Raw genomic sequence first — 13,528 nt, 5'->3', positions numbered from 1 at the left:
GGGAACGTCATAGTTATGGTCTAGGCATGATAGATGTAGAGCTGCTAACTCTGCAATCACCAGCCACTATGTCAACATCCAATCAGGGATAAGTATTAATGAGGTAAAGGAAGCAGCAGTCAGGACGGCTGTAAAGATGTAGGCTGTGTACCAAAACCTAGTGAGCTGCCTACATAGACAGCATTTTAAAGTGAATACTTCACCGAAAATTCTGATATCCTTTTACTCACCCTAATGTTGTTCCAAACCTTCAGGGCAGTTTTGAAGAACGCTGGAGCCCATACTATGGAAGTCCATTTCCAGAGAGATACTAAGTCATAATTATGATAAAGTTAAAACTGTGAAATTATGACATGAAAAGTAATTATAAAAAAAATATTTCCTAACTTAATTAACTATTCAAACTAGTCAGTCTTTTGTTCATTATCTGGCTCGGCTCGGTGTTTATCTTCAGTTCTCTCTTCACAGCAGTTCAGTCAGTGTACTGTTTGACTGCATGAATTACTCCAGGATATTGGTTTGTTTTAACTCAGAGGGAGTGTCAGCCACATTAAAAAAGTTAACCGCTTAAGTTATTTGTGGATTAATGCGTATTGGAGATGTGAACCGTTTAAAATGATTCAGTTCGATTTGGTTAACTGTTTCAAAAAGATCCGGTTACATCGAATGATTCGTTCATGAACCGGATATGACAAACTGTTTTGTTTTGAACTCTCTCACAACAGACACGGAAGAGAAGACAATGATAAATAAAGTTGTAGTTTTTGCTATTTTTAGACCAAAATGTATTTTCAATGCTTCAAAAAATTCTAACTGACCCTCTGATGTCACATGGACTACTTTGATGATGTTTTTCTTACCTTTCTGGACATGGACAGTATAAAGTACACACAGTTTCAATGGAGGGACTGAGAGCTCTCGGACTAAATCTAAAATATCTTAAACTGTGTTCCGAAGATAAACGGAGGTCTCACGGGTTTTTAATGACATCAGGGTAAATTAGTAATGACATAATTTTGATTTTTGGTTGAACTATCCCTTTAAGGGAAGTCGTGGCCTAATGGCTAGAGATTCAGACCTGTAGCCCAAAAGCTTGCGAGTTCAAGTCTTTGGAATTGTAAGAGGTGGGAGTGAATGTACAGCACTCTCTCCACCCTCAATACCACAACTGAGGTGCCCTTGAGCAAGGCACCAAACCCGCAACTGCTACAGCATAAATGGCTGCCCACTGCTCTGGGGGTGTGTTCAAGGTGTGTGTGTGTGTGTGTGCACTTTGGATGAGTAAAATGCTAGCACAAATTCCGAGTATGGATCACCATACTTGGCTGTATGTATGTCATGTCACTTTGGTAAAATGTTCTGAATCCAAGTGTTGCCTATGTACTGTAGGCAGTGTATAGCAAAGCAGTGGTACAGAGCCAATGAATCCTGTCTCCATAATAAACATGGTCACTCTCATTCACTTTAAGTCTCTTCCTTACTCTCTCCGTCTCTTTCTTTGTCTTTTCCTTCGTATCACTGAACCCAGCCTTTGAGTGCTGCAGAAATAGAGAGGGACCACTGGACTGGAAATTGCTCTCCCTACATGTCCCCTCTCTCTCTCTTTCTCTCTCAGCTCTGTGTGTAGGGTGGTTGTGGATAATTGTCTCTCTGTGCCATACACAGCTGTAGCCGAGGGGTGTTGGACAGCACAGAGAGTTCAGTGTCCCAGTGGGGGACCTGTCAGTGTGTTGGACTCAATTAATCCTCTTTCAGCTGGTTAACACTAAAAATATAACTCCTCTTCCTCGCTACTCTGTATTCAAGCCTTTTGCAGAAACTATGAGTGGCCAGGTGTGATCACACAATGTCTGTTTGTGTTTTGCAGTCTTTACGGGCGACACTTGCAGGCCAACCCAGAGGCACCCAAAAAGAACGCCGACAAATCCAAGAAGATCAGCCGCAAGCCGCTGGCGGCCAAGAACAAGTAACGAAGAGGGTGATGAAGAGCTGATCCGACCATCCAAGATGATGAACCTCACTGCATGTGCCTTTCCATTTGATATTTATTCAGAAATTATGTTTTATATTGCTTCAGTATTACGTTAATGTAACCTCCAATTGACTCCACTCTTTATATGCCCCAGCCATATTTTCCAAGTGTCCTTCTTGTCCAATGGCACTTTTTGCCTTCAAAGTTCTGCTTCTGTCAAGTCAGACCTGCATTGGGTGCTAATCAGCTTTTCTGAACGTGTTTGTTGTGTCTCGAGAGGCGCCAGGAGTTTTGTCCTACTCGACCATCCAGACGAGGAGAGCGGTGAATTTTGGGAGGTGGTGATGAGAGTTTTGTATCCATACAGGGATTTTGCAGGAGTTTGGGGTCTTAGTGGAGTCTGAGCAGGATTGTGTCAGGCCTCCGGGGGTACACTGGTGACTGCTTCCTCTGCCTCTTAATGACAGATATGAATGGCTGCAAACGGGAGTTTCAGATGGTACACAGCAGATTCCAGACAGCAACACCCTGGTGGCCATTTGAGAGGTTCAACAAGATATCGCGACAAACCACAGATGGTGTTCTTTGAAGTGGTTGGCCATTGTTTCTTACTTCTAGATAACATGACGGTGCAACCTTTTACAGAACAGCATACAGTGGTATTTGTAAAGAACCAGTTTCTTGAACCAGTTAATAATTCAATAATATTGCCATTTCTGCCGTCACTACAGCTTTATGTTTTTTACACTAACATCTAATTCTGCAAAGCTTGGCAGAATTTGAAGTTTTATTTTTTATGGATGTTATTTCTTATTTTTAAAGGTCACAAGCCATTTCATTGCAATCACATTTAAATGTGTAACATTTGACAATGTTTAATCGTGCACGCAATGCTGTGAGCTATGTACTGAATTTTTGACATTGAAATAAAGTCACAATTTTGTTGGACGATTCAGATTTTTCTTACAGCCATCGTAAGTTGGAAAGAAGTTGGCATAACTAAGCAAATCTTGTAAAATATACATTTCCATTTAAAGGTTCAGGTTGATAACTGTTTTATATTTGAATATATTGTAAAATGTCATTTATTCCTGTGATGCAAAGCTGAATTTTCAGCATCATTACTCCAGTCGTCAGTGTCACATTATCCTTCAGATATCATTCTAATATACTGATTTGCTGCTCAAGAAAATTTCCTATCAAAGTTGAAAACTTATTTTCTGCTCAATATTTTCAAGCATTTTTTTCCAGAACAGTATGTATTTTCTTCCGTAACATTGTTAAAGTCTTTACTGTGACACTGAAGACTAAACATTAGAAGCATGTATTTTCTATTTTTGGTAATTGCCACCAATCTGAAGTCTTATTAAGTGCTTGGAAGAGAAGTTTGCCGCTCCTTGCAAGAAAGTTCTGAAGCGAATGCTTGATTTGCTGGGTGTGATCTGAAACCGTTACAGAGGATCATCACATCTAAAAACGATCTTCCCATCGGAGGCCCTGTCATGGTCCGGACCACCTCCATGACAGCAGATCAGGGGTAAAGGAGCTGACCTTTCAATGCTGTGAGTCAGATGATGATGGCTTGTGTTTTTGTAGAAGGTCCATGATAGCCGCATGGGATTTCCTGTCTCTCTTTGCTAATATTCTGCTCACATTATTATTACCCTGTCCAGACGCCACTGTCCTCCTCCTTCACGCTCTCAGCAGGCACATCTGTCCAGCACACGTTCACCCCAATACTTTTTCCTTTTGCTCTCAGCAGGAACATCTGTCCATGGCAAAGTCCACACCCTGTACCGAGCCTCTTCCACTCTTCAACTGTCTTGTGACCCTCTGGATTCTTCATCCACTTTTGAAAGTTTTCTTTGGATTCGAAACGGTGAGAGGTGTGGTTTGTAAAAGTTTTCAGCAAACTGCTGGACATTCATTACAGCCCAAAGTCTTCAGCCGATCAATCTCTTGCTCTGCGGAGATGCAGTTGTTTAGATCCCGACCTGAGCTTGTCCCATCCTTCTGCCAGTGTCGATAGGAAATGGGACACTGAAGTTTAAAAATGAGTCTGAATGGCGATGGATCACCATGTGACGACAATTACTCACTGACCTTTCAGAGGAATCCTTGAATGTCTTTTTCTTTTCCTTGAGTTACAGACTTGTAGCGATTTTGCTTTGCTTGATTACTTTTTTTGTTTGTTTAGTTTGTTTTATCACCCTGTTTAAAACAATTTCTCGTGGCGTACTCTCTATGCAGCTCATACGCTGAAGGGCATTACGGCCCTCACTAACCGAGGTCATTGATTTTTGTCGCTTGATTTATGGGGCCAGGGAAACTCCTCTGGAGAGCAGGTCCCATGCCGACCAATAAAATGGCGTCGCCAGAGACGCTGTTGAACCTAGAATTTCATCAAGCGCTGAGGGTAAACAGTATGGATAGTGGCCCATTGTGTTGTCTGAAGATAATTGGAAGCATTCGAGACCTCGCTGAGTCAAAACTCAGAACAATACAACAGATTCGGTGCCAACGGTGCAACCAGTCCATCTAACCGATAATCACACGAAACAGAGGTTACTAACCAACTAACCTGTTGAAATCTTGAGAGATGTACCTCAACCATTTAGTAGCACACAGTCGTGCAACTGCAAGGTGGTCGATTCCCAGATTGGAGTTAAATGAATGATTTGTTCTTGCATCCTGTAGTGGCAGTGCATCACTGGCAGGTCTATACTATTGGCATATGTGTCATTTAGTGGTTGCACCTTTACCTTCAAAGCTCATTCTCAGGGATATGTGAATAAACATTTTCAATAGCTTAATTTTTCACTGTGCAGTGACCTAGAACATCAGCTGTATTAAAAGGAGACAAAAGTTTGGGTTGCACATCTTAAAAAAACTAAAGATGTTTCAGTGATATTAAAATATTCAAAATCCAAATGTATTAAAAGTGTATTTAACAAAGCATCAGGCGCGCGTGCATGTACATACAGACTGTTAAATGAAGCTGAGGTGACATAAATGCATTTACGCCACAAAATTTAAAATGCAACAAGTATAAATATATTTGATTTATACTCTTGATTGATAACAATTTGTTACCCAAAACGTTTAGAATTTTTTGTTGTTGTTGTTGCATTGGATTGCATTGTTTTTTGTTTAGATTTTTTTTTTTTTTTTTTTACTTATGATTAGAATATTCTATTTATTTAAACATATAAATGCATTTTGCGATTAAATATTTATGATAATTAGTAGTAATTCAAATAAGTAGCTTGAAATAGATTTGATGGGTTGTTAACTTCAGAAAGTAGGCCTGTTTCATAAGGTATTCATCTGAAATCAATGTTCATGACCACCAGATTCCCTCAAGTGTCACAACTTGTCCCGTTATATTTAAAGTGTTTTGAACAGTCTAGAATTGTGTTAGAATGCTGCTTTTGTGTCTGTTTCTGTACTGTGTAGATGTCTGATGTGTGATGTGGCGTTTTGGTGTGTTATAAGACAGTGCTGGATCTCTCCCTCCCTCTTTTTCTCTCGTGTCCTGCGCTGCGCTTTCACTCACGCAGAGAGCGTCTCAGTTCTCCAGATCTTCATGACATCCAGCTTTATCCAGCTCATCCCGTCTTTTGTGTACAGAGGAAAGACTTTAAAAGCGAGGGAAGGATATCAGGGAGTGTTCGAGGATCTCAGGCAGCTTTTCTCGTCCATCGGTGGAGCTTTTCCCTTTGCGCGTCCACATGTGGAGAGACGCTGATGGTGATGCGCTTCTGGAGAGCTGATGCTGATGCTGAAGCGGGGCTGTGAGTGAGCCAACATCAGCAGAAAAGAAGTTAAGTGAGAGAAGAATACAAGAGGAAAAAAAGAGAAGCTGTTGGGGCCGGCGCCAGGAGTTCATTAACAAAACCAATAGGACTTTTTTTCTCATCTGTAGAGGTGCCTCACCAACCTTCAAAATTTCTCCCAAAAGCAGACAGGAGGATCGGCCGGTGCTGACGCGACTCGTCGGCAGGAAGCGGCTGATCGTGGCTGGGGTGCTCGGTGTGGTCATGGTCCTGGTGCTGGTGATCCTGATCCCGGTTTTGGTGAGCTCTGCCGGGACATCCGCCGCGCACTACGAGATGCTCGGCACCTGCAGGATGGTTTGCGATCCATACGGTACCAAATCCCCGACCAGCACGGTCTCAGCAGACCCGGCCCGGGACAGCAGCCTTATGCAGTCTTTACCAACTTTTATACAAGGTCCGAAAGGTGAACCGGGACGCCCAGGGAAAGTGGGGCCGAGGGGCCCTCCCGGTGAACCCGGACCCCCTGGACCTCCTGGAGAGAAGGGGGAACCGGGACGACCTGGATTACCTGGGCAGCCGGGACCAAACATGGCAACCGGCGCCATCAGCGCGGCCACCTACAGCACCGTGCCCAAAATCGCCTTTTACGCAGGGCTCAAAAAGCAGCACGAGGGCTACGAGCTGCTGAAGTTTGACGACGTTGTCACGAATCTCGGGAATCATTACGACCCAACCACGGGCAAATTTACCTGCTCCATACCGGGAATATACTTCTTTACCTACCATGTGCTCATGAGAGGAGGAGACGGAACCAGCATGTGGGCTGATCTGTGCAAGAACAACCAGGTGAGTAGGCGCAAACACAAAGCACTAAAATATTCTCTTTATGACATAGGTTTATTGTGGAAAAATCCAGGTGTTTTTCAAATAATGCAGCACCTTTTTCTTTTACTAATTAAATGCAGTGTATATATACATACACACACACACACAAACACGTCAACATTTGAAGTGGATCAAAACCTTTCATCAAAATTGTCCTAAAAAAAGTGTTCTCGTCTTAGGACAACTTTAATTAACTTTTTTCATCTACTTCAGATGTTGACTATTGTGTGTGTGTGTGTGTGTGTGTGTGTGTGTGTGTATATATATATATATATATATATATATATATATATATTCTGCATTTGTCTAATCAAATAAGAGATTTACATCTTTTTTATTTAACAAATAGTATTAAACTTGAGTTCAAGTAGGAATTTGGATAGGGTTTTCAGGTAGTGATCTTAAGAAAATTAATTTTGTATTGGATGCAGATTATCAAGGTGAAAATTAATGACTTGAATTAATTCACACCTAAATTGAAAACTTAAACTGTGTTAATAGATGAAACAGCTTGAGTGAGTCAAAGCAATTTTACGTGTTTCATGCAGCACCAGGATCCAGCATGACATATATTAAGAACATTAAATGAATTCTAGTCTCATTAAAAGCTAACCTTGCCAATATTGCTGGTTAGAGTTTTTTTCTTGCATGAAAAGCTTCACAATCTCTCTCTCTCTCTCTCTCACTCTCTCTCTCTCTCTCTCTCTCTCTCTCTCTATCTAACAATTTTTTTTACATACGTAAAACCACTATATAAATTTATACACACGCACACACACACACACACACACATATATATATATATATATATATATATATATATATATATATATATATATATATATATATATATATATATATATATATATACACACACATAATTTACATATGTATCTACAAAATTTGTTAATAAAATACAAAAGGTGCTCTAAAAAAATTGCCAATTTTTGTAATATATATCACATACACAAAAATTATGTATTTATTTAATTCATATGCATTAACATCACCATACATGCCACTGTTTTATGTCCTGGTGTAAAAACAAACAAATCTGCACTTCTCATTGATACAAAAGGTTTTTTCAAAAGGTGTGGTCAATATGATAATATGAACATATACTTACATGTGTGTTATACATTAAATATTAACTTATATTTACTATATTAGCAAACACTCAGACTAAATAAACTCAGTGCTTTTTTTCTGAGCCTCATGAGGGTCTATAAAGACCTCGAGACCTAATATATATATTCATGGAAAGCATATGCGTCTTCTCCATCTGACAATGTTCCTCTCCTCCTGCAGGTCCGTGCCAGCGCCATCGCCCAGGACGCAGATCAAAACTACGACTACGCCAGCAACAGCGCTGTTCTTCATCTGGAGCCCGGAGACGAAGTCTACATCAAATTAGACGGGGGTAAAGCCCACGGGGGCAACAACAACAAGTACAGCACCTTCTCTGGTTTTATTATATATGCCGATTAGGACATACGCACCTACTCCAGATGGTCTATTCCGTCCCCCTCTGCTATTCCTCTTCCTTTCTTCTTTTTTTTTTTTTTTTTTTGGCATAATTTTCCTTTGGGCCCAGGGCAAGCACACAGACCTGCATAAACACCCCTCATCATTAGTCTGTAGATGTGGGTTTGAAGGCAGAACTCTTTGCCCTGCAATCCAAAAATCAAGAAAGAACCAAAAAAAAAAAAAAAAAAAAAAAGGCCTGGAAAAGAAGCACTTCATCACAGAGGAAAGATGTACAGAGGAAACGAAGCTACTGAGGAGTTTACTGTGTGTCTTTCTATGTCTGTGGCCATCAAAGAAGCCTGTGAGATGTTTTCTAATATGTAACCTGACATAATCAGCTATATGTGCAATAATGTAAACTACGATATTTGTTAATCAGAAACCATCTCGGTCAGTCAGATGCCTGAATGAGTTGCTTATCACGAAGCATTAGCCCAAATTTCATCATCTTCCATTAGATATCCAGTGTAACCTGACCAAAATGTTTCCCTTGCATAATATATATCTGCTAAATCGCTGCAGATATTTATTCCCTGACTGTTTGTGAGTGCTTATTATAAATTAGGGGCATAAAACAAAACAATATACCTTGGTGGTAATGGCATGTCGTGAAATTATATTCCAGAAACGCTAAAGCTTTCAGCATTTTACTTTTAGCCTGCCGTGTCAAAAGCCCTTTTTTTAGGGTTAGTAATGTAAGCCGGCATCTTTTATTGCACACAGACGTACTAGACCGAGAAGGAATATGTTTCTTGTGATATTTAGAGCACTATGCAGAGTATGGGTGTTAATATGTAAATGTGTATCTATCTTCAGAGATTTCCAGAATGTTATTAATATTGCATATTATTTTTAGTGTAAATATGGTATTGAATTTCTTTTTGTTTGTTTGTTTGTTTGTTGTTGTTTTAATATGAACGAGCATCAGGTGAGCGTTATGTATCTGTGTCACTCTCATCTCCAGGTTGGGATGGCAGGGAAATGTGTGTGATGAATAATTATCCGAGGATTGTTTTTCTGTTCCTGTCCTGCTGCTGTAATTCTCATTCACATCTACAACCCTTCAAACACATTTTCCATTAAATGGAAATTTGATCAGATATGTGCCTTTTCCTCATTTTATGTATCAGTTTCTATATGCATGTTCATTAGGGAAAACTGTACTTATACATGCACTTTCAGAAAGGTTGAAAGGTTCTTTGGGGAACCAAAAATTGTATTTGGCATTGACTTCTATGGCATTTCATACATCATACAGTGTATGAAGGTTTCATAGGAATGAGTGAATGTCCGAACAGCATTGGAGTTTGAGGGTGAATGTCACTGTTGGACCAGAGCTTATAAACGGTTCCTGTATGCTTGTAAATGTTTTTACCTTCTATCAAACTCAAATGGAAGATGTTTGTTTCTCCAAGTCCAGTGAGTCTGGGTTTATGTGGTCCTTCTGAGATTAAAATTTTGATGGTGGACGGTGAAGGTGAGCTGGAGGACTCGCTCACGCACTCCAGATGGAGGTCTGGCCTCTGCAGCTGTGAATGAACCAAAATGAATCACTCCAGATGAATTCAGTCGTTTAATAACGTCAATGAGACACTGGACGCATCTCAGTAATAGAGAGGGATTGTTGGGGGAGTCTACGTATATGCTGTCTCAAAGTTGACATAAAACAATTGCATACATTTCCTTTCGGGCATTAAGTTCTATTTCATAGGGAATGTGTGTGTGATTGGGCCAATCAGTGAGGGGTCAACCAGGAGTCAAAGCTCTGTGTAAAACATTCACCAACCATAAAGATCCCTGACATAAAGACAGCCTTTTATAATGAGCTCACACTCATTATGCCTCTTTATTTCACTTTCATTTTTCCATTATATACATTCAGAAATTAAAAGGGGAAAATAATTCAAAGCCATTAAAAACAATTACTGGCTCAAATATACATTGTGACAATTCTTAGGACTATTTTACTAATTTAGGTTATTTTAAGTCTGTTTTTAAGTCTTATGGATAATTTTTAAGTCCTTTTTAGTCCATAAATGCTCCTGTTTTTTTTCTTGGTTCAAATGATTCAGTTCAATTTTCCCCAAATTTTTCTGAAAGATATAGTCCTAAAAATATATTTCTTATTTTTTTCCCGGGGTTTATTTTTATTGTAATTTTAGTTTAAATTTTTTTGGTGCATGACAAATAAACCTCTTTTACTCAGAATTGGAAAGACAACAAAGTCTATTTTTTTAGGTCCATTTATTTATTTATTTTCATTTTTTTCTTCAATTATTCTGTAATGAAATTTTGTTGTTGTTGTATTGACACTTTTTAAGAACTATAATTCTCAAAATTTTCTGTAACAAAAAAACTGCTTAATTGTAAGAACTTCAGTTTCATAAACTTTAAACTTTAATCTGTAATATGAAAATATTTTTTGTTCTTTATTTATTTTTATTATTGCATAACAGTACTTTAATTGTAATATTGTAAAACAGTACAGAATTCTAGGAACAGTAATAATAATAAACCAAAAATCAATAATCCAGAAAAATCCAGGGAAGGCTTACGTAATTTTGAAGAAATTGTCACAATTACATAAAAATATTTTCATTTGTGAATATAATGTATTGTAAAAAAAAAAAAAAAAACTCCATGTAATATTACTAGTGGTGTCAAACAATAAATCTTTTTTAAAAATAAATAAAATTATCATTTTTATTTACAGATTATGTGTGTGTACTGTGTATATTTATTACTTATATATATATATATATATATATATATATATATAGATACACACACTTGCATGCATATATTTAAGAAAAAAAATATTATTATATATTTATGAATAATATGAATATACATGTATGCATGTAAATACATGTAAATATTTTCAAAATATATACATGCATGTGTATGTATTCATATATACAAAGTAAATATACACAGTACGCACACATGTATTATGTAAAAAAAACTTTTTTATTTTGGATGCGATTAATCGTTTAACAGCACTAAATGTTACATTGCATTTCCATACTCTAGTTTTTACTCTATTTATTATTTTGTTTATAAAGAGAGAGATTTACCTGACGATTTATTGTAACCTTATTTCACAAATCATCCACAAATATTAACAGATCCGATAAATAAAGACATAACTAATCGGCTTCTATCATGTCTTGTGTGCGCACAGCTTCAGAGGTCACAGAGTAACATGTTGTGAATGTCGATCCAGGGCTCAGAGGATTTGTTCAGGGTCAGTTCCTCATCCAACTGCAGACCGAGGCCAAGAGCCACACAGTTTTCCCTCTTTATGTGACTAAACAAAATCTTTTCTGCGCCCCTGAACGGATGTCATTCATCACCAGGATCCCTGTCCAAGAAGCCACCTGTTCAGTCCTTACACAGGGCGACCGCAACGGACACATCACTCAACATCAGTCATTTTTGACCCAGAATACTGTCCTCATGACCAGACAACGTGCAGAGATTTCCAAACACATCTCGCTCAACTAATTAGACATGCGTAACATGCCACAAACATTTATGGTGAATTGTCTCTCTGATTGAAAAGATGTCAGCCGACCAAGGCTTTTTAATCATTCGTTTATTATTTCACACTGAACCGGTCTAATAGTCAGAGAAGCAGTGATTGGCTGTAAAGAAGTGTGGGTGTGGTCAATAGCTCAGATTCAGAATGACTAATCACAGAATAATAATATACTTATAAAATCATTTAAAAAATACAATATACTTAAAATATATACTTTAAATATAACTACTATAATATATATATATATATAGGTGTGTGTGTGTGTGTATTAGTGCTGGGCAATGATTAATCGTGATTCATCATATCCAAAATAAAAGTTTTTGTTTTTATAATTAGTGTATGCACTGTGTTTATTTTTGATGCGATTAATCATGATAAATCTTTGCACACACATAAAATACACACACACAAATAAAATAATAATAATAAATATTTTTATAAACAAAAATTATTTTGTTGTGATAGATTTTTTTTAAGAAAGTGGAGTGTAGTCAATTCAGAATGAATTATCACAGTATAATATATTAATATAATAAAAAGTGTGATATTTTAAATACATTTTTTTTTAATAATTTTTATTTTATCTTTACCTATTTTTAATTAGATATTTTAACATACTATTTATATAAAAATTAAGTAATATTTTAAAATAAAACAAATACATTTTATATAACATATATATATATATATATATATATATATATATTATTTCAAATTATTAACAATTAACTAGTAATATTATTACATATTATAAAATTACATATAATATATTTACAAATATTTCAATTTAACATAAATAAAATATAAGAAAATCAATAGTATAAAAAGTATATATATATATATACATATATATATATACACACACACACACACACACACACACACACACAAAAGACTTCATAGACTGTACAGTCTTTTGGCCCCAAAGAATGTGGTGCTTGTGGGTATTTTCTAGAGTCCCATTCCATTCTTCGGCTGAGTCTTCAGTTCTTGTGATAACGCCAAGCTGTATTTAGCTGTTTATACACTCTCCTTAACATTTAATGCAAATGCACACTGCAGATAAGTTTTTACCCACTTTTTTCCACCTCGCATTCTCATGCTGTACCGTCATCTGTTGTATACCTGGTCTGCTCTCTGGGTTCTCCTCTGTCCACCACCTCCCTTTGATGGGTGTTTGTGCTTATAGCATTTAAAAATCGAAGCGACCCCAATACAAATAACGTGATGTTTAGCACCTACAATGCAAATTTTACCAAGGGAACCCTGCCAAAAATTATTATTTTATCGCCCGGAACGAAACGCGATTGGGCTAGTTTTGAGAAGTAATTAGGCAGGTTTTGTTTTGAAAACCTGGCAATCCTGATCTGAACGCACGTGCTGGAGATATACTATTAATCACAGGAGTGCCTTTACTGACAATATGCGCAAGGAAATCGCATTCGATTTTTTGCACAGCCCTATGATGTTGTCCAGTAGAACTAGGACTTCTCTGTGTTTGCGTGAGTCATTCATTCAACCGATTTGTTCAAAATCACTTATTCTTTCTGGAATAAAGAGAACTGACTGTCTTTGAGAATGAGTCATTGAATCAATTATGCAACTGATTTAGGCCATCCTTAAAAATATTTTGGTTTGCAGTAACAGTACATTTTTTTAAAAAAAGGGTCAGTAGGTCGGTCTATATATTTTTTTTCAAGTTTCAATGTAAAAAATAAAAGTACAATTTTGGTGATTGTGATTACGTAGATATGAATTTAAACAAATTAACATATCGTGACGTCACTGACTGGGTCTTCAACCCGTGCCTTCGGGCGCATC

General features: G+C 37.4%; 2 protein-coding genes across 3 annotated transcripts in view; both read left to right on the top strand.

Annotated features, from left to right (window-relative positions):
• Window positions 1-2,920, top strand: part of rsu1 (Ras suppressor protein 1) — a 35,966-nt gene extending 33,046 nt beyond the window's left edge. For both annotated transcript variants that reach the window (XM_059524996.1, XM_059524997.1), the window contains exon 9: window positions 1,868-2,920. In XM_059524996.1, the coding sequence (XP_059380979.1) occupies window positions 1,868-1,970 (103 nt within the window). In that variant the 3' untranslated portion in view covers window positions 1,971-2,920. The remainder of the gene's footprint in view (window positions 1-1,867) is intronic.
• A 2,306-nt stretch (window positions 2,921-5,226) lies between these two features.
• c1ql3a (complement component 1, q subcomponent-like 3a) lies at window positions 5,227-9,263 on the top strand. The gene is made up of 2 exons (XM_059524995.1): window positions 5,227-6,597; window positions 7,945-9,263. Exons 1-2 carry the CDS (start codon window positions 6,013-6,015, stop codon window positions 8,122-8,124), a joined length of 765 nt encoding a protein of 254 aa, XP_059380978.1. The 5' UTR covers window positions 5,227-6,012; the 3' UTR covers window positions 8,125-9,263.
• Window positions 9,264-13,528: the final 4,265 nt, after the last annotated feature.

Source organism: Carassius carassius, chromosome 35 (genome assembly GCF_963082965.1).
Source record: "Carassius carassius chromosome 35, fCarCar2.1, whole genome shotgun sequence".
NCBI classification, from domain to species: Eukaryota; Metazoa; Chordata; class Actinopteri; order Cypriniformes; family Cyprinidae; genus Carassius; species Carassius carassius.
This window is presented reverse-complemented; position numbering and strand designations above follow the sequence as displayed.